The sequence below is a fragment of the Nicotiana sylvestris genome, chromosome 3 (assembly GCF_000393655.2).
Source record: "Nicotiana sylvestris chromosome 3, ASM39365v2, whole genome shotgun sequence".
In the NCBI taxonomy this organism is placed as follows: Eukaryota; Viridiplantae; Streptophyta; class Magnoliopsida; order Solanales; family Solanaceae; genus Nicotiana; species Nicotiana sylvestris.
Window position 1 is genome coordinate 15,745,187 of NC_091059.1, and position 26,018 is coordinate 15,771,204.

The window sequence follows — 26,018 nt, forward strand, 5'->3', positions numbered from 1 at the left end:
GTTTGCGCTCAGTGCACTTCAAGTGTTTGAGCTGACCGCGTAGTGCCTTTTGATGACATTATTTCATAGTGAGTTAAACAACCCTGTAATTTTGAAGGATAAAATTATGTTATGTCGTAGAGTAAATCTCACTTTTTGACTTTAATGATTGTTGTTGCCACGAATGTTGAAGCGTCGGTGTTTTCCGTTAGACGTCCCCTTTCTTTGGGGACTTTTTCTTAAATGGGGAAAACACATGATATATCTAATAAGTCATTGTACGTTATCCCAAGATAGATTTCTTCTTTATCTCTTTATATAATCTAGTGAGTCATATGTGGTTTATTGAAGGGATATGAAGAGTTTAGTGGCATGCGAGGAGGATGAACTTTTGGGAGCACAAGTGTGTGAGGAAAATACTTTGAGACTTGTATTTTCAAACTTTTACAAGATTTTAGTTCATGCCTAAAAAAATGACAGTCCATCGAGTTCGGAAGATAGTAGAATGTAGATAGCGAATTGAGAAGTTCGTTTGGGGTTTGAGATTAGGAAGAATTTTCACGATTAGAAAGTGGTAAAATTCCCAAACGTAGTTGAGTTGCTTCACAAACAAGGAACACCTCAGGACAACCACGATGTATGCAAGATGTGATTAGGGAATAATGGAATATTTTATGTTAAGTCTTATTATAAGAAGCTTCTAGTTAGGAAGGAGGTTGCATTTCCACATTGATCGATCTGGATTCCTATGGTTCCAAGAAAGTTGCGTTTCTTCAGTTGGCTAGCAACAAAGAGGGTGATTTTGACAGCTGAAAATCTAAGGGAGAGGAAGGTCACATACATCAGTTGGTGCTTTATGTGCAAGAGCTTGGGTGAAGACGTTAACCATCTCTTCTTCATTGTCGGGTGGTTTCGAGTTTATGGTAGGTAATCTTGGGTTGGTTTGGAATAATTTAGGTGATGCCAGACATCCTAAATGAGCTAATATTAAGTTGGAATTGCAATTGGTGGAAGAGAAAATGTAGGGCTTGGAATCTCCACTAGCACTTGTCTGAGTCATTTGGAGAGAGAAATAGGGAAGCTTTTGAAACTGTAGAGTTGAATTTCGTTCAATCGAGGAATAATCTATTATCCCTTATTTTCTTCTAGTGCACCCATGAGGTGTACAGAAGATTGCGTGTCTTTTGTAGAAATGATATTTGTAAGTTTTATATTATTTTTGGTATGCCTTTTATATACGTATGTTCATGCTCAAACATTTTAATAAATTTAAAAAAGCAACCTGATGCACAAAGCATCCCGCATTGACGCAGGGTTCAGGGAAGGGACGCAATGCAAGGAGTATGATGTAGATAACCTACCCTAATGCAAGCATTAATGGCTTCTTCCATGACTCGAACTCTTGACCTATAGGTTACACGGAGACAATGAGTACAAAGAAAGGTCCCTTGATGGGTGTAGGAGAGGAAAGGAATTAGTGTTAAATATCTAAATGCCATAAAGGACATCTATGAAGGAGTTGACACTTGTGTAAGAACAGTAGGAGACACAAAGGAGGTCGGACTGCATTGAGCCAGTATTTGTTTACCCTAGTTATGAATGAGCTAACCGACTTAAATATAAGATGAGCTTTCATGTGTATGCTAGTTGTTGATGATATCGTGCTAATTAACGAAACCAAAGAGAGTGTCAACTAAGAGTTTGAACTATGGAGAAAAAAAGAGAGTAAGGGTGCGCACAAGGTGGCCTAGACACCACGCTTATCCAAAGAAAAAAGTAAGGGTTTTGGGACAAGCAAAAGTAAGATCGAATATATGTGTTGCACGTTTAGTCAACATAAGAAGCGAAGTTAAGGTGAGATTAGATATAGATTGTGGTGCCTAAGTGCAAACAAAAGTCAGATATCTAGGCTCGTTGTTCCAAGAGAATGAAAGGATAGACAAAGATGTTACACATCGAGTCAAAATTGGATGGCTGAACTGGAGAAGTACTATTGGATTTTTATGTGATAGAAAGATGTTTATGAAAGTGAAAGGTAAGTTTTATAGAACAATTATCGGATCGACAATGTTATATGTGAGTGAATGTTTGGTTGCTAGAGTTCAACACATCCGCAAGATGAGTGTCATAGAGATGTAAATGCTAAGATGGATGTGCGGTTATGCAAGATTAAATAATATTAAAAATGACCACATTTGTAAGGATAAATTAAGAGAAAGCCGCTTGAGATGATTTGATCATGTCCTGTGTCGATTACCAAGATGCACTGATCCATAGATGTGAAACTGTGGGGAATGAAAGTGTTAAATGGAGTCGAAGTAGACCTAAAATTGCAGGGAAGGAAATTGCCTTGGAAAACCTACAATCTGGTAGAATCTATGTTGACTTAGCAAATGATATGGCACAATGGAAGAAAAAGATTCATATAAGTGATATCAATTAGTTGGGAATATGTTTTAGACCAGGTAGGTGTTAGAACATGTTCTAGTCAAGGTGTTAGAACATGTTCTAGTCATGTTAGTACGTTTACTTTACGTCCTATGTTTTCGAGAAGTCTCTTAGCCATATAGAGAACTTCTAGTACTTACATTTTTACTTTTGTTTTGTATAATGTTGGACTAAGAGGAATTAAAATGGAAAAGTATGGTCAGTGAGGGTTCATATAGCCAACCTCAACCTTAACTTGTTTGGTACCGAGGCGTAGTAGTAGTAGCTGTTGGCCTGTGAACCTGTTGCCCACTGTTTACAGTGGACAAAGTCTTATGTTTGTTTCATGATAACACTTAGTTTTGGGTTACTGAGTTTTCTGTTATTAATACAGGGGTTAGAGCGAGATACGATGCACTTCTGAAGATTTTCTGCACATGTACGTCCCATCTTGTGGCTATTGTACGTGATGGAAGGTGTGTGTTCTTTTTCTTTCTTTCTTTCGTATTGTCTGTCTCTGTCATTTCCCCATTTCCTTTTTATTAGATGATGATCTGTTACTGGCTGCTCAGCATTGCTGATTTTTACCGAAAACTAAATGGGGAAAATTTTACTGCTACTATTGAAAAATGAGTGAGAAGAATCTTATTGCTACCAAACAAAAGAGTGTAGTGCTCCAGACACCTTTAAACTTGTGTTAGTTCTAAGCTTCAGGGTCGATGAATAATATAAAATTTATATATATATATATATATATATATATATATATATATATATATATATATATATATATATATATATATATATATATATATATATATATATATATATATATATATATATATATATATATATATATATATATATATATATATATATATATATATATATATATATATATATATATATATATATATATATATATATATATATATATATATAATATGAGAATACGTAATACGTATCTATCCATGAAAACCCAAAAAAGGGAAAAAAATAAAAGAAGAAAAAAATGCATGACTAGTCTGTAAGTGGAAATGGAATTGTCTTTGCTCAACTTCATTCAAACTTTTGCTGTTAGCTGTATTCTCTCATCCACTCTAGGGAGCTGAGACTGATCTAACAGAAAATGCTTACTGGTCCATTTAAAATTTCTAACAAAAACACATGCCTAAGTTTGCTTATTTCAAATTTGTAGCACCGTGCAGGGGGAATTTGAGCTGCCAACTCGCCTTTCAGTGGCTGCTGCGGATCTAATTCTCTCTCTTACGGAGGCATTAACAAGAAGTGATTCAGTGTCCAACTGCTCAGATGACAAGCAAAAGGCAGCTGGTATTGGTGAAAGAAATCGCCCAGTCATGTTGTTATCTTCTACTTCGACTAAGAAGAAAGTGAATAAAATCAGCAAATCCTCTGAATCTACACACATGGAAATGAAGTTACTGCTTTGGGACCAGTTGGATCACCTCATAGTTCTTGTAGAGAGACTTACAGCTGTATGTTCCATAACTTGTTTTATCTATTCAGACCTCTTCATTGAATGTCATATTTGAATATCCTTGACTATCATTCACTAGTACAACTGCTCTAAGTAAGTAATTCATGCAGTTAAGATATGCATCCTGAGAGAGAAAACTAGGTTTTCTGTAAATCTCTCTGACGAAACAACTTCTAGTATACCTATTTTCTTCTGTAAGCCTTACACTTGTTTTCTGACTAGTGATTAGTTTTAATCTCAAATTAGTAAGTCTTTCTTTCCATGTTTTCCCAAGAACTTGAAAAAATGAGCTTTTGATTTCTATTTCTACGTCCAACCAGTTCTCGGTAACCTATGAGTTAAAGTATTTGACAATATTTTTTGAAATTTTTTGAGTGTAACTAATTGATGCCAGTTTCTTTATGTGCTCGGTAGTGCTAAGTTGTGCATTTAAAAAGTTTATCCAATTGATGCCAATATTTGTTGGTACTCAGTAATGCTAAATTGTGCGTTTAAAAAGTTTCTTTCTGTTAGACTAAAATAGTCGGTCAGATAAAAAGTTGTACGTGCAAAAATTTGCTTGCTAAAATCTGATAACGATGTATAGAAGGCACTACAATATGATTATAGGGATCTTGACGGATAAAATATTTACTTTGAAAAGGTTCCCATAAATGTTGTTGATAGATCATTTTCTATAAAACCTTGTCGGGAAGTGGGAACTCTTAAAGTCCACTTGTCAAATGTTTCAGTGTTTCACATATAGTCTTTGACGTGCAGTGGAACAAAAAAAGCAGGCCTTTGCATGCAAAGGCATTGGAGAGAGTTCTCAGGTGGTTGCTGGGGACGCAGGAAAAATATATTCACATACAAACCAAGGCAGGTGTTACAGTTTTCAGCTTTTCAGTGTCTGGCTCAACTTTGATAGCCCTTATGTTTTGTTCACCGTGTGCCCTCTATCATTACTTTAGACAGATTCACAAATGCTGAAGAGTGGAATATTACTGCTCTCATCTTGTTGGAAACATTATGGCATGTTGTTGCACTTGGAAGAGCACAAATTCGCACAGAAATATACAGAATTATTGGAGCAGTACTTATCTGGGATTCAGGTTTGCTATACTATTACCACATCAAGTCCGTTCACATTCTGTTCCTTCCTCTTGCATTTGGTTTCTTCGGAATGGGAAACATTAGTATATTTCAGTGGATTGACACTTCATTGTTTTTGTTTTAAATCACTTTCTTTATTTTTCCTGGGATGGATTTTAAGTAATTCTAGTGGTACCAATTAAAAAAAAGTAATTCTAGTGATTGAAATTATGGGCTATTCACTTGGTTGAGTGGATGTATCTGGAAGACTTGGATTGTTGAGATTTAATTTACAGATATCCTGTCTTGAATTAGTTTCCTGCTGGATAAAAAGCTTCCTGTTTGTAAAATATTGTGCTAAGAATACAATTTCAATCTGCATTATCAGAAATATTTTGGACATTTAGGACTTCATTATTTGGTTAAAACCCAACAAACTGGCAAACCGACTCAGTAAGTACTTCTGTTGTTTCGTTGGTTCAGGTATCTAAAAGTACCTGAATTTATATTTATTTATTCACTTATGGCTTCTCCAAACTCTCAATTGATTCAACCAAAACAAGAGACTTGTAAAACATTTTAGCAGAATTGGTCCAAGACTCCAAGTAGTGAAGTAGGTCTTTGGTCATTAGTAGTTAAACACATTTATTGACCAGGTTTTAACGTGGTCACACCACTGCAGAGTCATTTGTTTACTCTTTCTAGTAACTTATTTTCATCCTTCTCAAACTTCTATTATAACTCATAAATGTATGCCCTAATCTACTCTCATTCTCTGAGAAAGATAAAACTGTATTTCAAAGCCCATATAATTAAGAGTTTCAGTTTGGAAGTGGAATGAGTTCAAATGGTTTGTGTTGAGAGAACTTGAAATTTCAGTTTACCTACTGAATTGCCAGTTGGTAACTGAATTAACTGTTTGAATACCCATAGGTAAGTTCTCTTGGAACTTATTTAACAGGTGCATGTTTTTCTCTGATGATCATATTCGACAAAAGGACTCTCGGTCTAACAAAAAGAAGATAAACTTGACATAAGAATTAGTTTCAATTGTCCTGACTCTTGATTTCGTTGCTCTTTCTGTATATATCAGAGTATGTGAACACTATTATGCGTATGTACTTCTCTATTTAGTCCAGATTTAAAGAAGAAAACTTGCAGTTTTATGCAGATAACTATGCTGAAGAGTCTCCAAAAAACAAAGAAAGTGGAAGAGAGACCATTAAGTTTTTCTTGAATTGCCTTGCCCTTCTATTAGGCCGTCTACATGGAATGCAGTTTAAATCTACCATTGAGGAACATGGATCTCAGCTATCTCAAGCTATCATATCCCAGGTAGAATTACATGACTACTGAAGAAGTTTGCTGCATTTTGGATATTATAAGATTAGGATCTCTCTAGAAGAGTCTTGAGTAATTGCTTTGGTAAAGTAACTTTCTTCAATAAGATGATGATTTATACAGTCTAGATTGATGCACCAAGTTTGCTTGACTAAGCACCAGAGAGCTAGCATATTTCTTGTCTTTAGTACTTGAATTAAAACATTCTTGGTGGTTTGATTACTGCGAGTATTTTTTACTCTTTTGGTTGAGTTGCTACGGCTTTTTGCCAATGATTAATGTTTTTTACATTTGTTCTTTTTGGTATATTTGAAGCTCAATTGTGCAGATGATGAAGTAATTGACAGTGCCCTCTGCATCTTCAAAGCTGTCATCTTTAGGACGAACAGTAGTTTGTCTAAATGTGCTGCAGACATTAGTCAGATTAATGCTTTACTGCCAATGTTACTACACCTCTTGGATGAGCGAGACACTGCAGCGAAAGCTGTTATCAAGCTTTTTGCTGAATATTGCTCCATGTACGATTGAATTACTGCAATATACACTGGTTTTAATCTTTTCAAATGCATGTTTGGGATTAAATATAAATGGCAATCATTATTTTTGCCAGATCCTCCGATACACAGTGCTTGGAAGAAATTCTAAAGCGCCTTATTTCCGGGAATGTTTCACAGAAAAGAAATGCTGTTGACTTCATTTCAGATCTTATCCATGTATCTATGGAGTCAGATACCGTGCTTCCTCCTACTATGTGGTATGCTGTTGCTTTCTATTATTGGCTTTTAGTTATTAACTCTGCTTCACCTTTTAGCACTATATACAATGTTGAAGGAATATAATTGCAGCAGTTTGTTTGAGAAAGAAATATAATTACAATAAAGGCGCCTGAGAATCCTGTCTGAACTGCTAGTCAAAGTATTGGCACAACAAAAGGAGATCCAACAATCAGTCAACTAGGGAGGTGAATTTTAGAAGTATCCGTAGAGAGATTTCTCAACCTGTTGAGAGCATGCTAAAGTACTTAGATTGAGTCATGATACATGACCAATTTTTTATAACCGTGGTGTCCGGGCCAGCTTACACGCACCTCGACTAATTTCATGGGACACCTGCTATCTCCGACTAGCAATAGGTACCAAATAACTCTGTTTACTTGGACAGATGGGAAGAAATCACTATTATTTTTGCGTTCGCTGGGATTTGAACCCGAGACCTCATGTGTCTCAACCCACTTCATTGAACACTAGGTGATGGGAAGAAATCACGTAGTGTTTTTACTATACAAGATCATTATATTTAGAATTTTTGTGTAAAAGAGTTATATATTGAAGTGACATACAATGCCCAACTTTCTTACCTTATTAGAAAGTTCATAGAACTTGAGCATTTAACGAACACTTCAAGTCAATTTGGGTGGAGTAACTCAGCACCATTATAGTCTCCTTTTGAGGTGTTTATCCTGATGTGGGATAATATGTGGCTAACACATTTCTGCATGTGCATTGCCTGATTCTAGGTTCATCCATGGACCTTATGCAGACTTACGAGTTAAGACTGTACTTACAAAATGTTGGCGCTAATTCCATGTGAAGAATCTAAGCATTCAACTAAAAAGAAAAATCTTAGGCAATGATGTAGTAGCACAGGACTATTTTAAACCCCATTGGATAACACTTTCATATTTCCGATATGGTACGATATGTAACTCAAAGGAAGTTATATGTACTAAAGTTATCATCATTCTGATCTTTTGATCTGTTAAGTTATCATCATCCTGATTTTTCTTTTGAAAGAAAATAACTGATTTCAGAAATTTACACTGATTGAATAATATATGAATAGGATATCAGCAGAACACCCAATAAAGAACAGTAGGTGCACTGCTAAATCATTGTACATTCAACTATTCTTAATTCCAAAATTACTCTCCCTTTTGTAAACTCCTTATTAGAATCTCTTATGGTTTTCCGTCAAATTTAGTTAACAGAACAATTAAAGGTTGTTTTGTGAAATTTTCAGTCTAAAAAAAAAGGCTGTTTTGTGAAATTTGCACTTTGCAGGCAGCATTTGTCATGCCACCTATTGGAGTTTCTCCAAGACGAACAAATGGTAATTAATACACAGGCTTCCAAATTGATTCCTTTAATAGGTAAGCCTCCACCTTTTGACTTTTAGCTCAGTTATCTTTGTGGTGCAATGGTATATTGCAAGAAGATGCTTTACTGTGGCTTAAGTTTTTATATAACTTGAATGATTGTTCTGCCCACCTTTCAGTTTTGGTTAGTTGAAACATAGGAAAAATGATGATGCACAACTTTTGAGGGGAAATTCTTCTTTCATTTGAACCTCCTACTTCTGTAGAGATGAGCTTTTGTTGAATCTTTTTACGAACAAAGTGACAATCTATTTCAATGTGCTTAGTCATTTCGTGAAATACAGGATTAGAGGAGATATGAAGAGCAGCTTGATTATCACACCACAACTTTGCTGGCAATGTAGTTTGGAAGCCAACTTCACTTAATAGTTGATGTACCCATACAACCTCACACACAGATTGTGCCATAGCTCTGTATTCTGCTTCCGCACTAGATCGAGATACGACATTTTGTTTCTTACTCTTCCACGAAATCAAGTTTCCACCAACAAAAACGCAATATCCTGTCGTGGATCTCCTATCGGCTTTTGACCCTGCCCAATCTGCATCTGTGAAACACTCAATGTTAGTGTGTTCATTATTCTTATATACTAGACCCCGTCCTGGAGATCCCTTTAGATAACAAAGAATCTGCTCCAGAGCCGCCCAATGCCTGACTGTTGGGGAAGACATAAACTGACTCACAATGCTGACAGAGTATGCGATATCGGGACGAGTTACTGTAAGATAGTTCAGTTTCCCAACCAATCTCCTATATTTCTCTGGATCTTCGAATAACTCACCGTCTTCTTTCACGAGTTGTGTGTTAGGAACCATTGGCATGCTGCATGGTTTAGATCCCAACTTTCCAGTTTCAGCTAACAAGTCAAGAGTATATTTCCTTTGGGACAAGAAGATGCCTTTCTTGCTCCGTGTAACTTCAACTCCCAAAAAATACTTTAGTTGCCCTAAATCTTTCGTCTGAAATTGAGTGTGAAGGAAAGACTTTAGAGTTGAAATTCCTGTAATATCACTTCCAGTAATAACGATGTCATCAACATATACTACCAATAAAAGAATACCATCATCAGACTTTTTATAAAACACCGTATGATCGCAATTGCTTTTCTTCATCCCATATTCTAGAACAGCCTCACTAAATCTGCCAAACCAAGCACGGGGACTCTGTTTCAGCCCATAAAGAGATTTTCGAAGACGACATACCTTTCCACACTCCCCCTGAACAACAAACCCAGGTGGTTGCTCCATATATACTTCTTCATGAAGACCTCCATGTAAAAAAGCATTCTTTATATCAAGCTGATGCAGAGGCCAATCATAAGTAGCTGCCATGGAAATGAATAATCGAACAGAAGCTAACTTGGCGACCGGGGAAAAAGTATCCAAATATTCGACTCCATAGGTCTGTGCATACCCTTTTGCAACAAGGCGTGCCTTAAGGCGAGCTACTGTCCCATCAGAGTTAAACTTAACAGCAAATACCCACTTGCACCCAATAACCTTTTTGTTAGTGGGCAGATCGGCCAACTCTCAAGTACCATTCTCATCTAAAGCCATCATCTCTTCTATCATTGCATCATGCCAACCTGGGTGGGACAATGCTTCACGAACAGTTTTAGGTAACCTAGCAGAATTTAATGATGCAATAAACGAGCTAGAAGAAGTAGACAAATGGTCATAAGACACAAAAGAAGAAATAAGATAAGTACATTATCGTGTACCTTTGCGAATGGCAATAGGAAGATCCAAACTAGGATCTGAAACACAGGAGGTTGGATCTACTGACGAAGCAGAAGTAGGTAAAGGATCGGGTTCTGAGGTTTGTTGTCGCCTGGTATACACACGAAGAACAGGTGGCTGCTCGGATGGTCGATCGAGGGAAACGGGTGACTGAGGAAGAGGTGTTGGAGAACTAACTGGATGTGTGACAGTGTAGACCAAAGTATCATCTTCTTCCTCAGGACTGTTATAAACATATGAAGAAAAGAACGGATAATTTTCATGGAATGTGACATCGGCAGACACTAAGTACCTTTTGAGATCTGGAGAATAACACCGATAACCTTTCTGAAGACGTGAGTACCCTAAGAACACACACTTAAGGGCCTTTGGATCTAATTTAGTTACCTGTGGACGAACATCACGAACAAAACAAGTACAACCAAATATTTTGGGTTCAATAGGAAATAATGGCTTAGAGGAAAAAAGAATGTTGTAAGGAATATTACCATGAAGTACAGAAGATGACATTCGATTTATTAAAAAACAAGCTGTAGAGACGGCATCAGCCCAAAAACATTTTGGCACTTTCATTTGAAAGAGGAGTGCTCGGCCTACTTCAAGAAGATGTCTATTTTTTCGTTCCGCAACCCCATTTTGAGAAGGGGTGTCAACACAAGAAGATTGATGTAGAATACCATTTGTAGCCATATAATCTTTAAACAAATCCGAAAAATATTCTTTTGCATTGTCACTCCTTAAATTACGAACGGAAACATTAAAATGAGTTTTTATTTCAGCACAAAAAGCACAAAAAATTGAAAACAACTCCGAACGATTTTTCATTAAATATAACCAAGTAACACGAGAATGATCATCCACAAAGGTAACAAAATATCTAAAACCAGTTTTAGAGATAATAGGACATGGACCCCAAACATCGGTGTGAACTAACTCAAAAGGTAAGTCGACCCGTTTATTGACTCTAGAAACTTTAGGAAGGCGATGGTGTTTAGCAAACTGACATGACTCACAATCTAAAGAGGAAATACTCTGAAACTGAGGATATAACTTCTTCAAACTAGACAAGGATGGATGACCCAATCGACAGTGTACATCAAAGGAAGACAACACAGTTGAACAAGAAATGGATTTCGGCACCTGTGATTCAAGAACATAGAGACCCCCAGACTCAGAACCTTTACCAATAATCTGCTTCGTCGTAAGATCCTGAAAAAGACAATAATTGGGAAAAAATGAGACAACAATTTAGAGTACGAGTACTGACAGATATTAGATTGAAAGAAAAATCAGGCAAATTTAAGACGGAATTAAGGGAAAGAGAAGATGTTGGGTTAACAGTGCCAGACCCTAAAACATATGAGGTAGACCCATCGGCTAAAGTAACTATGGAACATTGGGTATGTGACTGAAATGTGGAAAAGAGTTTAGAGTTACCTGTCATATGATCTGTGGCACCAGAATCAATGACCCATTTGGATGACGAAGAGAGGAGACACTTAGTGGTTTTACCTGACTCGGGGATAGTATTGATAGGAGGAGATGATGACTGAGATGGTGAAATAGTCTCGGAAGTGGCGATCTTGACATACTGAGATCTTTTGTTCTTATTCTGAAGCTTCACACAATAAAGTATGGTATGACCGAGCTCATGACAATAAAAACATTCAACTTCCCCTTGCTTTAGGTCTCGACTATCGCTACTCCGATTGCGATTACTATGACTCCTATTCTTTTGGACGCGGCTAAGCAGAGCACCACTATCGATCGTGGCTGTCGGACCTGGATGAGACTTTTCAGTACGCAACACTCTTGTAAAGGCCTCTTTCAAGGAAGAGATAGCAGTCCCAGATAAAATCTGCGATTTGGCCCCTTCAAATTCGGGAGAAAAACTAGAAAGGAAACTCATGACCGCCAGTTGTTCACGCTGAGCCTGTTGTACCTTCACATCTGGACTAAACGGCAATATAACATTAAGCTCATCATACACCTTCTTAAACTCTGAGAAGTAAGTGGTGAGAGAGCGATCTTGCATGGATGGATGGTAAAATGCCTGGCACACATCATACATGCGAGACAAGTTTCCTTTGCCAGAGTACAAAAAATCTAAATAATCCATTAGATCCTTCACATAATCACAATGAGAAACTAGATCATTTACCTCACTGTGCATCGAATTCTTGATTTGGAGAAACAATTTTGCATCCTCCTTTAACCAGACTGATTTAGTCTCATCCTTGGGTGGATCATCAACCAAGTGGTTCTCTTTGTCGATGCTCCGCAAATAGAGACGGATCGTCTTACTCCAATCCATGTAATTGGAACCCATGAACTTATTCTCCGTAATTTTGGACATAACCGGAATGACATCAACGGTAGGTTTCGTTTCAGTCATCTTGCACCCGAATAATAGCAGAATCAAATAGTCAAGAACAGTGCAGTGAAATTTGAACAGTGATATTTGAACATTACAGTGAATAGTAATATTTGAACAGTGAACAGTGATCTTGGAAAATGAAAGTTGTCAGGAAAAAAATTCTGACAGTACCACTTTGGTCGGAATAGTGAGTAGAAAAATCTGTAAAGAAGCGGCCGGGGCAAAAAATGGCCGGAAATAGTGAAATAGAATCAAAGCAGCGAAAGACTGTTCTGAACAAAAATAATTCGAACGGGGAAAAAAAATTCCCAACAACAAACTGATGAAAAAACTTCAATGCTCTGATACCATGTTAGAAACCAAAGAAGTTCTATATTTCATATCTAGAAGAGAAGATTACAAGACCTATTTATAATACTAATTCACCTAATCTATTAGTTGTCATACACCTAATTACACCTACTATACAACTCATATACATGTGCTAGCTATGATGTAGTACATTTGTATACATGTGCTACACAACTTGTATTACACCTACTATACAACTCATATACATGTGCTAGCTATGATGTAGTACATGTGTATACATGTGCTAGACAACTTGTATGTCAACATGTTTATTGGCCGACCAGGTCTCTCCTTTCCTCTTTTAAATTGGGAACTGCCATCTGTAAAGAAAGAACTTAGTCTGGCTTCTTGTTCTTCCCTTTGGCATCCAAAACAGCATTGCTGACTGAGCAATAACTTTTTTGTTTACTGCTGCAGATCCTTCGTTTACTTTGCCTGCACTAGTTTGTCTTATATGCTCTCCACTTGAAAGAGTACACTCATTGGCAAGTGGTGCACTCATTGCATTATTGAAGAATTACAAGCATAGCCCTGATGTTATATGCATGCTGCTCGACTGTCTGAGGTACAATGAAATACTTTTGATCTTTAATGACGACAAAATTTCAAGTAAGCAGCAACGAAACAGAAGAGTAATTCTGTTATTGTAACTTCTAATTTGTTTGTGCAGCAAACCCCCTCAGAACCCAGACATTTGTGATATTGCTTATGGGGAAGAAGGTATGATTTACTGATGCTGTGTACATATATTACAGTTGAAAGTTGTAGTTTCTGCCATAAGCTGCTCAGGAGATGATTGGGAGTGCACAGCTAGTGAAGTTCAATATAGTACACCAAACATCATGAAATTTGACATCAGATTTAAACCCCACGGGCCAATAGTGGTCATCTATAACTGTCATAGAAAGAAGCAGGAGAAGAGTTAAATCTAATGAGGAACACAGTTAATTCGGAAAATCCTTTTTTTTTCCTGGTATCCTTCAATCTAAAAGATAAACCCTACTGGTTTGGGACTGAGGCGTAGTTGTTGTTGTTGTTTGTATCCTTCAACCTAAAAGATAGGTTATCTTCTCAACAGTTCTCTCTTCAAAGCAACTTCCTATAATGGATATTTGTAATTGTTAGAGTAATCTGAAGCTCTTGGTGGCAGGATTCTAAATGAGTGTGTTTAGTGGAAAGTTTCTATTCTGGAATAGTTTATTTTGGGTGCTATTAGCTTTCCTGGTTGCTTGATATTACGGTTTTTCTTACCTTCCTTCATGTCTTGGAAATTTACGTGATTTGTGTATTTTGAAAGAAAAGGTGCTTTTTGGGAGTTCCTTTTGCAGATGGTATTTCCTTTGCTCAAGGTTATACTCATATAAAAAATTTTAATGTATAGTGGAGTTACATAGTGCTAGTTTGAGGTAATGGTTTGAGTAGAAAGAAACTAAAGAATTTTTGAGTGACAATATAGCTTGCATGGGAAGGGTGATATCTGGAGTATTTTTCTGTCCAATGATTGTGGTTGCGTGCATCACTTTTACACGTAGAGTGCTCTTGTGCTCTATGCGGCAATCCTCTCCATCAATTGTATTCTTCTTCTTATTTTTTTTTTTGTCAGTATATAACTACTTCTAGAAAGCACCTTGATTCTTCTTTTCTTCTCTTTCAGGACAAAAACCTGATATTGATAAAGTGCTGAAGCTGCTTCCTGAGTGGTCAAAAATAGTAAGCTAGAGTTTCTTCCAGTTTGCTTAACGGGCTCACCTCATGTCTTTTTATTTATCTGTGACTCTATCTGCTGTCATGAGTGAATTAGTATTCTGCTCCCAAGCAAATGCTTCCTTTCTCATTGGTCCTGATTCTTTTGACTGTTCTTATATAATATAATATAATATAATATAATATAATATAATATAATATAAACATGTTTTGTAGCTAAGAGTCTACTGTATCACCCCGATGAAGTTTTAGATTAAGAACTGGATAGACCAGACAATTACCAATCTCGACAGTAAGCCTTGGTTAGGCCAACCTAACCGGTGATGCTCGTAAACCCGTTTAGGCAGGTGGCCGTTGAAGGGTTGTAAGGAGCATTGTGGTTTAAGTTTTACCTAGAGATTGGTAGTTTGCCACGGCTGAAGTTCAATTACAGAGCCTCACGGAAGCGATCCCATACCCCCTTGGTATATAATATAATATAATATAATATAATATAATATAATATAATATAATATAATATAATATAATATAATATAATATTCATATTGGTATGGTTCAAATTGCATTTAAACCGTTAACCCTTAAAGGATTACCAGAGACCTTTTTAGCAGCTCTTAGAGATGCTAGAAATCTGAACTTCAGACAGTATCTGATGGGTTCGATAGAGTCTACAGTGGCCTATGGTCCAGTATACTTTAATACTCAACCCAATCTGCAACTTTCTCTTTCTGATGTTAATATTCTTGATGCTTTGACTTTAAATGTGAAAACGCATGGTTATAATTATGCACCTGGTTCTGAACTTATATGTCTGTCCTATAGGATTTATTTCAAATTGTTATCTACTTTGAATCCTAGATGTAAGTTATACGATACATCGGATCAGACCATATTGGTAGAAACCAATTTTGCAAGGTCCAAGGTCACCACTAGGAGACCTATTAGGTGGGAAGAAATTAATTTTCCAACTACTTGGACTTTAAATTCTGTTATATCCCCAAGTCAGATGACTAACGACTTGTCAAATACTGAATTTTCGCATGTCACTCAAAATCCGGATGGTAGGATTTGTATTCAATTTGATGATAAGTCTACTATGTATAATAGACATTCATTTTCTAATCATAGACTTCTACCTGCTATTCAACATATTTCCCCTGTTGAACCAGTCTACGGTCCAGCTCGCAATCGTGCAACTTCTTTACACACCATTGCTAGTAATAAGCCTGATCAAAAGGTTAAGATGGTTGAAAGGGTTAAGATTAACCCTCAAACAAATATTGTTCAAGACAATGACAATATTTCAGATAAGGATATTCCTTCTGTATCCGAGATGGATTTCGACCCCAATAATATTTAATGATTCCACACCAAATAGATTTTAGCCCCGGTTCTCGGGCCCGTAATTATATTCAAAAGGAATTTTTTAGTAAAAAATGGAACCAGTTTAAAACATGGTTTTTTGATACTTATAGTAAAGATGATTTGAACAATATATCTCAAGAATTTTATGAAACTTGTTCCCTGCATAATCAAATTATGTATTTTGTTCCTTGGTTTATAACAACTTATTTGCCTCTTTATATAAAGGTACTGGAAAGATCTTATAAAGATGAGAGTGGTAATATTACTAAAGCAATTTATCCTCCTCAGACTCCCTTTATTTTACCTAATAATACTGGTATTACTTTCACTGCCTTTCAAAAATTTATTGATGATAATGTGGCAGCTATTAATATCGCAGAAATTAATAAATTGATTTCTCAAAACAATTATTTGGGTTTGTATGTAAAAATTTTAGGAGAACATATTGGTTCTCTTGATAAAAAACTTGATGATTTGACTATTTTAATAAAAGAAATGGGTACTAAGAAAGGACCAACTGATATTGCCTCCACTTCAGGAAGTAAAACAGTTGATCAAAACATTCTTACTCATATTCAAAGACCTCCTGAGATTCAGGATTTTAAATTTAAATCTCTTGATGACTTAGCTCAGCTTTTAGATAAAAAGCTTTCTGGTTTAAATATTAGACCTATTGATTTATCAAAAAAATTTGCTGATAAAATTGAGACCGTTTCTGATTATAAAACCGAGATATGGTCAGAGTTTAATAAACTCAAAGGTATAGTTAAACCAAATAATAGGTATGCTGACAAACCAAGGATGCAAACTTATTATTATCTCCGTCCTACTCCTCAAGATGTGTTGATTGAGGAACGAGATTGGAATCAGACTAATACGTCTTATAGCGGTTCCGAAATTTATGAATGGAATCTTGATGGTTTAACTGATAGACAATTAACCATTCTCGTACACAGAATGCTTATGTATTCGACTATCTGTAAAAGTGTTAAAAATACAGATAGAACTATTTGCAAAATGATTATTGCAGGATTTACTGGCCAACTTCGTGGCTGGTGGGATAATCATTTATCTGTAGAGGAAAAGGCTTTCGTCATAAATGCTACTGCAACCGACGAAGGTGTTGATAACATAGGAATGGCTCTAGTAGTGGGTAGAGAAGATGCAGTTTATACCCTTATCCTTACAATCTTAGAACATTTCAATGGTAGATTTACCTCAAATCATGAGACCATCCGAACTTTACTTAATGGACTTAGATGTAAGACCCTTAGTGAATTTAGATGGTATAAAGATACTTTTATGAGTAGAGTTATGGAACTACCCGAGAATAAATATGAGCATTGGAAAGCCAAGTTTATAGACGGCCTCCCTTCCTTATTTGCTGAAAGAGTAAGGGATGTGTTAAGGGGTAGTTACGGTGAAATTCAGTATAATAATTATACCTATGGTAAACTTATTGGAGTGTGTACACAAGAAGGATTGAAATTGTGTAATGAGCTAAGGCTTTCTAGACAGCTTAAGATTGATAAGCTTAAAGAGAAATCCCAATTAGGTGACTTCTGTACCCAGTTCGGTTTACCCGGAACTTCTACTCAAAGTAGGAAGAAGAAAAACAGATATCATAGGTATCCTTACCCGGATAGCTCGTATAAGAAAAAGAGGTCTAGATATAGGACTAAGGAAGAACGTGATACTAGAAAAGCGCATCGGAAATCTACTCGATTTACGAAGAATAGATCTAAAAGAGATCTCGCTGATATTAAGTGTGGAAAGTTTGGTCATATTTCTCCAAATTGCAAGCTTCAAAAGCTGAAAACCTTAGAACTCGATGATGAGTTACGCGATAAGGTTTATGGCTTGTTATATACTTCAGGATCAGAATCTGACTATTACTCTGAGACTGAATCTGAAGACGAAGTTGAGTTAATTGATTTTTCTGATAATGATAAAAATATTGATACTTCTTGCACTGCTTGCAAATGTGATATTTGTACTTGTGATAGTGACGAATTTTATAAATTACAATCACAATTTCATAATCCAAATATGAAAACTATTACATCTGATAATGTAATAGAACTTTTAAAAGAAGTTACTGATGAAAAACTTCGTAAAAAAATTATTAATTTAGCTGCAAGTTCTAATTCTAGTAGTTCAAAACCTTTTGAAAAATACAAAAACGAATTTGAACATTTTGCACCTTATTCTTTATCTGAAATTAATAGACGACTTCAAAAGTCCAGTACGCCTAGCAGAGATACTTCTTTTGATGATTTAAAAGAAAGAAATTGAGAATTTGAAAAGGGATATTAAGTCTCTTAAGCAAAATCAAATGATTTGCGATCACCGAATTACTCAAATTGAGAAAAATAATTCTCTACCTGAATTTTCGACTAAAGAAATTTCTGAATCTTCTAATGATAAAGGGAAAGAAATTTCTGATCTAACTGAAGAAAATTCTGATCTGTTTTTAGGTATGATGCAGATTATTACTGCACATAAGTGGTATATTAAATGTACTATTTTGATCGATAATAATTTTTCTATAACTGATATAGCTATGATTGATAGTGGTGCTGATGTAAGCTGTATCCAGGAAGGATTAATTCCAACTAAATATTTTCAAAAGACCACTCATTTGGTTAAATCCGCTTCTGGTCATGCTTTAGATATAGAGTACAAACTGCCAAATACCCATATTTGCCAAAATAAAGTCTGTATTCCTCATTTCTTCTTTTTGGTAAAAAACCAGTTATACCCTCCAATTATACTTGGAACCCCTTTTATTAATGCTATTTATCCGTTCAATAATATAGATGAACATGGTTTTTCTGCTACTTATCAAGATAAAAAGATAAGTTATTCTTTTGTTACAGATCCCGTAACTAGAGATATTAATGCCTTGATTAATATGAAACAAAGGCATGTTGATTCATTACAATTAGAAATTCTTAGCATGAATATATTCGATACTTTACAGTCTGCTAAAGTTCAGCAAAAGATTAAATTGATTGCTGAAAAGATGGCTGTTGATGTTTGCGCCGATCACCCTAGTGCCTTTTGGAACCGGAAAAGGCATATTGTAACTCTTCCTTACGAAGAAAACTTCTCTGAGGATGATATTCCTACTAAATCTCGACCTTGCCAGATGAATGCTGAACTAGTTGAATTCTGCAAAAACGAGATTGATAGTTTGTTACAAAAGGGTTTGATAAAACCCTCAAAATCTCCTTGGTCATGTTCTGCCTTTTATGTTAATAATGTGGCAGAAAAGGAACGAGGTATCCCTCGCTTAGTTATAAATTATAAACCATTAAATATAATCTAAAATGGATTAGATATCCTATCCCCAATAAAAGGGACTTGCTATCTAGGTTATATAACGCCAATATATTTTCAAAATTTGATTTAAAATCTGGTTATTGGCAAATTCAAGTCTTTAAAGAGCATACTTATAGAACTGCTTTCAATGTTCATTTGGGCAATATGAATGGAATGTTATGCCATTTGGTTTAAAAAATGCCCCTTCTGAATTTCAGAAAATTATGAATGATATTTTTAACCCTTATCTAGATTTTGTCATCGTTTATATTGACGACATATTAGTATTTTCTAAAACTTTGGAGATGCATATTAAGCATCTTGATATTTTTAAGAAAATTGTTACACAAAACGGTTTAGTAATTTCTAAACCAAAGATGAGTCTATTCCAAACGAATGTTCGTTTTTTGGGTCATAATATTTGCCAGGGAAAAATTACCCCAATACAAAGATCAATTGATTTTGCCTCGAAATTTCCTGATGTTATTACTGACAGGACTCAATTACAAAGATTTTTGGGAAGTTTGAATTATATATCCCCTTTCTACAAAAGTTTATCACGAGATCTAGCTCCTCTATACGATAGGCTGAAAAAGGATCATAGACGGCCTTGGACTGACCAGCATACTGCGTTAGTCAAAAGTATTAAACAGCGTGTTAAATCTCTACCTTGTTTAACCCTTGCTAATCCTACTTGGCAAAAGGTTATCGAGACAGATGCGTCTAATGTTGGCTATGGAGGGATTTTAAAACAAGTGAATCCCAACAATAAGAGTGAATACCTAATAAGATTTCACTCTGGTAAATGGACCGAAGCCCAGAAGAAATATGCTACTGTGGCACATGAAATGTTAACAATTGTTAAATGTGTTTTAAAATTTCAAGACGACTTGTATAACCAAAAGTTTTTGATAAAAACTGATGCTCAATCTGTTAAATATATGTTTGACAAAGATTTTAAGCACGATGCTTCTAAATTAATATTTGCTAAATGGCAGGCTCAGCTGGCGCCTTTCGATTTTGAAATACAATACAAAAAAGGAATTGATAATTCCCTTCCGGATTTCCTATCCCGGGAATATTTAGAATAAAATATGAGTTATTATACCATGATTTTAGATGATAAGGTGTTAATCACTATTCTTAAAGTGATTAATTTAAACAGAGACTTAAAGGGTCTCATACTTGATAAAATTATGGCTGACACTATTAATAATATTGAAGAAGAATGCTCTAATTTTAATGAAGTTACTAATATTCTTCAAAAAATTGAAAATGAATTCCCCAGCCAGGATTATATCGGCGATAGAATTATGATATCTTTTTTAATTACTAATGACTTGCTATTTATGCAGAATGGACCCTTCATGGGCCACCAGGGGCAGAGGTAGGGGAAGATCTTCCCCTAGTAGGACTTACTCTCAAGGATCGTCATACGGATCCTCATCAAATTCTCCAGTAATACAAAGAGGAAAAAAGAGTTTGATAAACTCAAAGGTACCTCATACAGGTGAATCATCAGGACATTCTATACATCTGGAAGATATTCCAGAAGATAGTCCTTTATATTGACATCTGCAAGCTTATTTGGCATCCAAAAAGCAAAGTGATACTTTTGCTTCAATTGCTAAAGAAGAAGACAACGATGATATCAAGTCATACAAAAAATTACCAAAGAAAGAAATGATATTTCTCCTTGAAAATTCTGAGATTCAGAGAAAAGAAGAACCATGGAAAATATTCCAGAGATATCTGATTAATGGATTATACTACCCGGGTGAATCATATAAAACCCGCACTTATTATGAGACTATCCTAATCAGTACAGGTAGTGCAGAATTTCAGCACTTTTCGGGTTATAACACAAATGAAAACGTTTATAACTTTTCAAAAGTCATTATCAAACAGATTATATCTGTTGAAGAATGGGGAATTTCAACAATGAAAGAAAGGCAGATAAGCCTTAATAAATCACCTATGAGTTTTACTTATTGGGATTATATCCAAGCATTTGATAGGGTGCTTTATTATAATAATGAGAGACATAAACATACTTGGTTTATCAAAGTATGTGCAAAGGTATTTACAGGACCTATCCCTAACTGGTTTTTAAACTGGTGGTCATACCACGGTCCCACAACAAAAATTCTTCCAGAACCATTCCTTAAGTTATACAAAGAATGGGCAAAAGTTTCACCGTTCCTAACCGAGTTATATCACGCAGATCATATCTGTTACCTAGAAAAAATTGATCAAATCTACTTCTTTATTGAATTCTCTATCCCCTGGATTCATAAATGGACTCCTGAATTAGGTTTTACGGAAGAACAAATCCCTTGTTTATATAGGGTATTTTACAACAATTTTTGGGACAAATTGATGAAGACTGATCCCAAAACAAAAACATTATATGGACAAGAATTATTGGATTCTATTAAAACACAAATCCAAATATATATAACGACCCCTCAAAAGAAGATGATAGAAGAGAGCACAGTTAAACATATTGCTCGAAGAATCTCAATTCAAGAAGGAGATAAAATTGATTTGATAAATAAATACTTGGAAGAAGTAAAAAGAAACTTGCTTCTGGATCAGTGCGAAAAATCAGACACTTCAATGCGAAGTGAAACAAGTGGTGATGACCTCGTGGAAAATACACAACCAATACAGCCAGAGATAATATTATCTGACAGAGATATAGAAAAGGTGGAAGATTTCCTCCAACAAATGCACAATTTGGACAAGAAAAAGACTTGACAGCTTACCAGCCGCCAGGACCCACTCAACAGTAGATTCACTGTTCATCCACAGTAGAAACATTGTTCAACAACAGTAGAAACACTGTGTAGGGGCCTAGATGTGGGACCCAATTTACTATTTTAGATTCTTTTTTTTGTTATAAAAGAAGACTTCTTCATTTGAAGAAGCAAGAGTCGGAACCCCCTCTCTCTCTACTCTCTCTCAACTCCCTTTGTAAAGACTTAGCTTATTAGTTTGTAAATCAGTTGAAGATTAATAAAAATTTTGAAGTTCAGTTCATCTTCAGGGCCTTGCTTCTCGGCCTTCGAGGTATTTATTCTATTTCTTTTTAGTATTTTATATACTTAGTTTCTCTCCCCAGCCGTGACTATGTCCGGCTAAACGGATTCATATCTATGTTGAAGAACTAATTTCTCTTGCATATTAACCATGAAGAATCCAGACACATGGGCTCAATAAGAGTATGCATATTTCGAATATAAACCTTGTGCGGACCAGGATCAGGGTAGGCGGGCGGTAGTCCGCACGGCCATCCAGATCTAGCTGCTTCAGTACCTTTGAAGGTTGGCGGTAGTCCGCACGACCAATAAAGATTCGAAATATACGGGAATTCTATTATAGTTTAATGACTGTATGGAAGGATCTATATTCTTTTACCCAAGCAAGGGGCCTGTCTAGGTCCGATACATACTCTTATTGAGCCCATGTGTCTAGCAGTTCTAACTGTGAAAGGGATAGCCCTTTTGACAACTTCAGCGGGCTTTAATGTCACAGCTGGCTAGACGTAGCCACTAAGGCAAAGCCAATAAGAGTAGTACCAGAGTCGACTGTACCACCATCTTGGAACCAAGCCAAGAAACTATATTAAAATTTCTTTATATTTTGAAAGAGTCTGGATTCTTCATGGTTAATATGCAAGAGAAATTAGTTCTTCAACATAGATATGAATCCGTTTAGCCGGACATAGTCACGGCTGGGAGAGAAACTAAGTATATAAAATACTAAAAAGAAATAGAATAAATACCTTGAAGGCCGAGAAGCAAGGCCCTGAAGATGAACTGAACTTCAAAACTTTTATTAATCTTCAACTGATTTACAAACTAATAAGCTAAGTCTTTACAAAAGGAGTTGAGAGAGAGTAGAGAGAGAGAGGGGGTTCCGACTCTTGCTTCTTCAAATGAAGAAGTCTTCTTTTATAACAAAAAAAAGAATCTAAAATAGTAAATTGGGTCCCACATCTAGGCCCCTACACAGTGTTTCTACTGTTGTTGAACAATGTTTCTACTGTGGATGAACAGTGAATCTACTGTTGAGTGGGTCCTGGCGGCTGGTAAGCTGTCAAGTCTTTTTCTTGTCCAAATTGTGCATTTGTTGGAGGAAATCTTCCACCTTTTCTATATCTCTGTCAGATAATATTATCTCTGGCTGTATTGGTTGTGTATTTTCCACGAGGTCATCACCACTTGTTTCACTTCGCATTGAAGTGTCTGATTTTTCGCACTGATCCAGAAGCAAGTTTCTTTTTACTTCTTCCAAGTATTTATTTATCAAATCAATTTTATCTCCTTCTTGAATTGAGATTCTTCGAGCAATATGTTTAACTGTGCTCTCTTCTATCATCTTCTTTTGAGGGGTCGTTATATATATTTGGATTTGTGTTTTAATAGAATCCAATAATTCTTGTCCATATAATGTTTTTGTTTTGGGATCAGTCTTCATCAATTTGTCCCAAAAATTGTTGTAAAATACCCTATATAAACAAGGGATTTGTTCTTCCGTAAAACCTAATTCAGGAGTCCATTTATGAATCCAGGGGATAGAGAATTCAATAAAGAAGTAGATTTGATCAATTTTTTCTAGGTAACAGATATGATCTGCGTGATATAACTCGGTTAGGAACGGTGAAACTTTTGCCCATTCTTTGTATAACTTAAGGAATGGTTCTGGAAGAATTTTTGTTGTGGGACCGTGGTATGACCACCAGTTTAAAAACCAGTTAGGGATAGGTCCTGTAAATACCTTTGCACATACTTTGATAAACCAAGTATGTTTATGTCTCTCATTATTATAATAAAGCACCCTATCAAATGCTTGGATATAATCCCAATAAGTAAAACTCATAGGTGATTTATTAAGGCTTATCTGCCTTTCTTTCATTGTTGAAATTCCCCATTCTTCAACAGATATAATCTGTTTGATAATGACTTTTGAAAAGTTATAAACGTTTTCATTTGTGTTATAACCCGAAAAGTGCTGAAATTCTGCACTACCTGTACTGATTAGGATAGTCTCATAATAAGTGCGGGTTTTATATGATTCACCCGGGTAGTATAATCCATTAATCAGATATCTCTGGAATATTTTCCATGGTTCTTCTTTTCTCTGAATCTCAGAATTTTCAAGGAGAAATATCATTTCTTTCTTTGGTAATTTTTTGTATGACTTGATATCATCGTTGTCTTCTTCTTTAGCAATTGAAGCAAAAGTATCACTTTGCTTTTTGGATGCCAAATAAGCTTGCAGATGTCAATATAAAGGACTATCTTCTGGAATATCTTCCAGATGTATAGAATGTCCTGATGATTCACCTGTATGAGGTACCTTTGAGTTTATCAAACTCTTTTTTCCTCTTTGTATTACTGGAGAATTTGATGAGGATCCGTATGACGATCCTTGAGAGTAAGTCCTACTAGGGGAAGATCTTCCCCTACCTCTGCCCCTGGTGGCCCATGAAGGGTCCATTCTGCATAAATAGCAAGTCATTAGTAATTAAAAAGATATCATAATTCTATCGCCGATATAATCCTGGCTGGGGAATTCATTTTCAATTTTTTGAAGAATATTAGTAACTTCATTAAAATTAGAGCATTCTTCTTCAATATTATTAATAGTGTCAGCCATAATTTTATCAAGTATGAGACCCTTTAAGTCTCTGTTTAAATTAATCACTTTAAGAATAGTGATTAACACCTTATCATCTAAAATCATGGTATAATAACTCATATTTTATTCTAAATATTCCCGGGATAGGAAATCCGGAAGGGAATTATCAATTCCTTTTTTGTATTGTATTTCAAAATCGAAAGGCGCCAGCTGAGCCTGCCATTTAGCAAATATTAATTTAGAAGCATCGTGCTTAAAATCTTTGTCAAACATATATTTAACAGATTGAGCATCAGTTTTTATCAAAAACTTTTGGTTATACAAGTCGTCTTGAAATTTTAAAACACATTTAACAATTGTTAACATTTCATGTGCCACAGTAGCATATTTCTTCTGGGCTTCGGTCCATTTACCAGAGTGAAATCTTATTAGGTATTCACTCTTATTGTTGGGATTCACTTGTTTTAAAATCCCTCCATAGCCAACATTAGACGCATCTGTCTCGATAACCTTTTGCCAAGTAGGATTAGCAAGGGTTAAACAAGGTAGAGATTTAACACGCTGTTTAATACTTTTGACTAACGCAGTATGCTGGTCAGTCCAAGGCCGTCTATGATCCTTTTTCAGCCTATCGTATAGAGGAGCTAGATCTCGTGATAAACTTTTGTAGAAAGGGGATATATAATTCAAACTTCCCAAAAATCTTTGTAATTGAGTCCTGTCAGTAATAACATCAGGAAATTTCGAGGCAAAATCAATTGATCTTTGTATTGGGGTAATTTTTCCCTGGCAAATATTATGACCCAAAAAACGAACATTCGTTTGGAATAGACTCATCTTTGGTTTAGAAATTACTAAACCGTTTTGTGTAACAATTTTCTTAAAAATATCAAGATGCTTAATATGCATCTCCAAAGTTTTAGAAAATACTAATATGTCGTCAATATAAACGATGACAAAATCTAGATAAGGGTTAAAAATATCATTCATAATTTTCTGAAATTCAGAAGGGGCATTTTTAAACCAAATGGCATAACATT

The 26,018-nt window shown here is 35.6% G+C and overlaps 1 protein-coding gene across 3 annotated transcripts in view; it reads left to right on the forward strand.

The window, feature by feature from the left end:
• The window catches only part of LOC104220060 (uncharacterized), a 38,731-nt gene that overhangs the window by 3,255 nt on the left and 9,458 nt on the right, over positions 1-26,018 (forward strand). For all 3 annotated transcript variants that reach the window (XM_070170672.1, XM_070170673.1, XM_070170674.1), the window contains exons 4-14: positions 2,801-2,882; positions 3,605-3,902; positions 4,664-4,766; positions 4,859-4,995; positions 6,137-6,310; positions 6,632-6,834; positions 6,927-7,070; positions 8,377-8,465; positions 13,357-13,504; positions 13,610-13,659; positions 14,594-14,649. In XM_070170672.1, the coding sequence (XP_070026773.1) occupies positions 2,801-2,882; positions 3,605-3,902; positions 4,664-4,766; positions 4,859-4,995; positions 6,137-6,310; positions 6,632-6,834; positions 6,927-7,070; positions 8,377-8,465; positions 13,357-13,504; positions 13,610-13,659; positions 14,594-14,649 (1,484 nt within the window). The remainder of the gene's footprint in view (positions 1-2,800; positions 2,883-3,604; positions 3,903-4,663; positions 4,767-4,858; positions 4,996-6,136; positions 6,311-6,631; positions 6,835-6,926; positions 7,071-8,376; positions 8,466-13,356; positions 13,505-13,609; positions 13,660-14,593; positions 14,650-26,018) is intronic.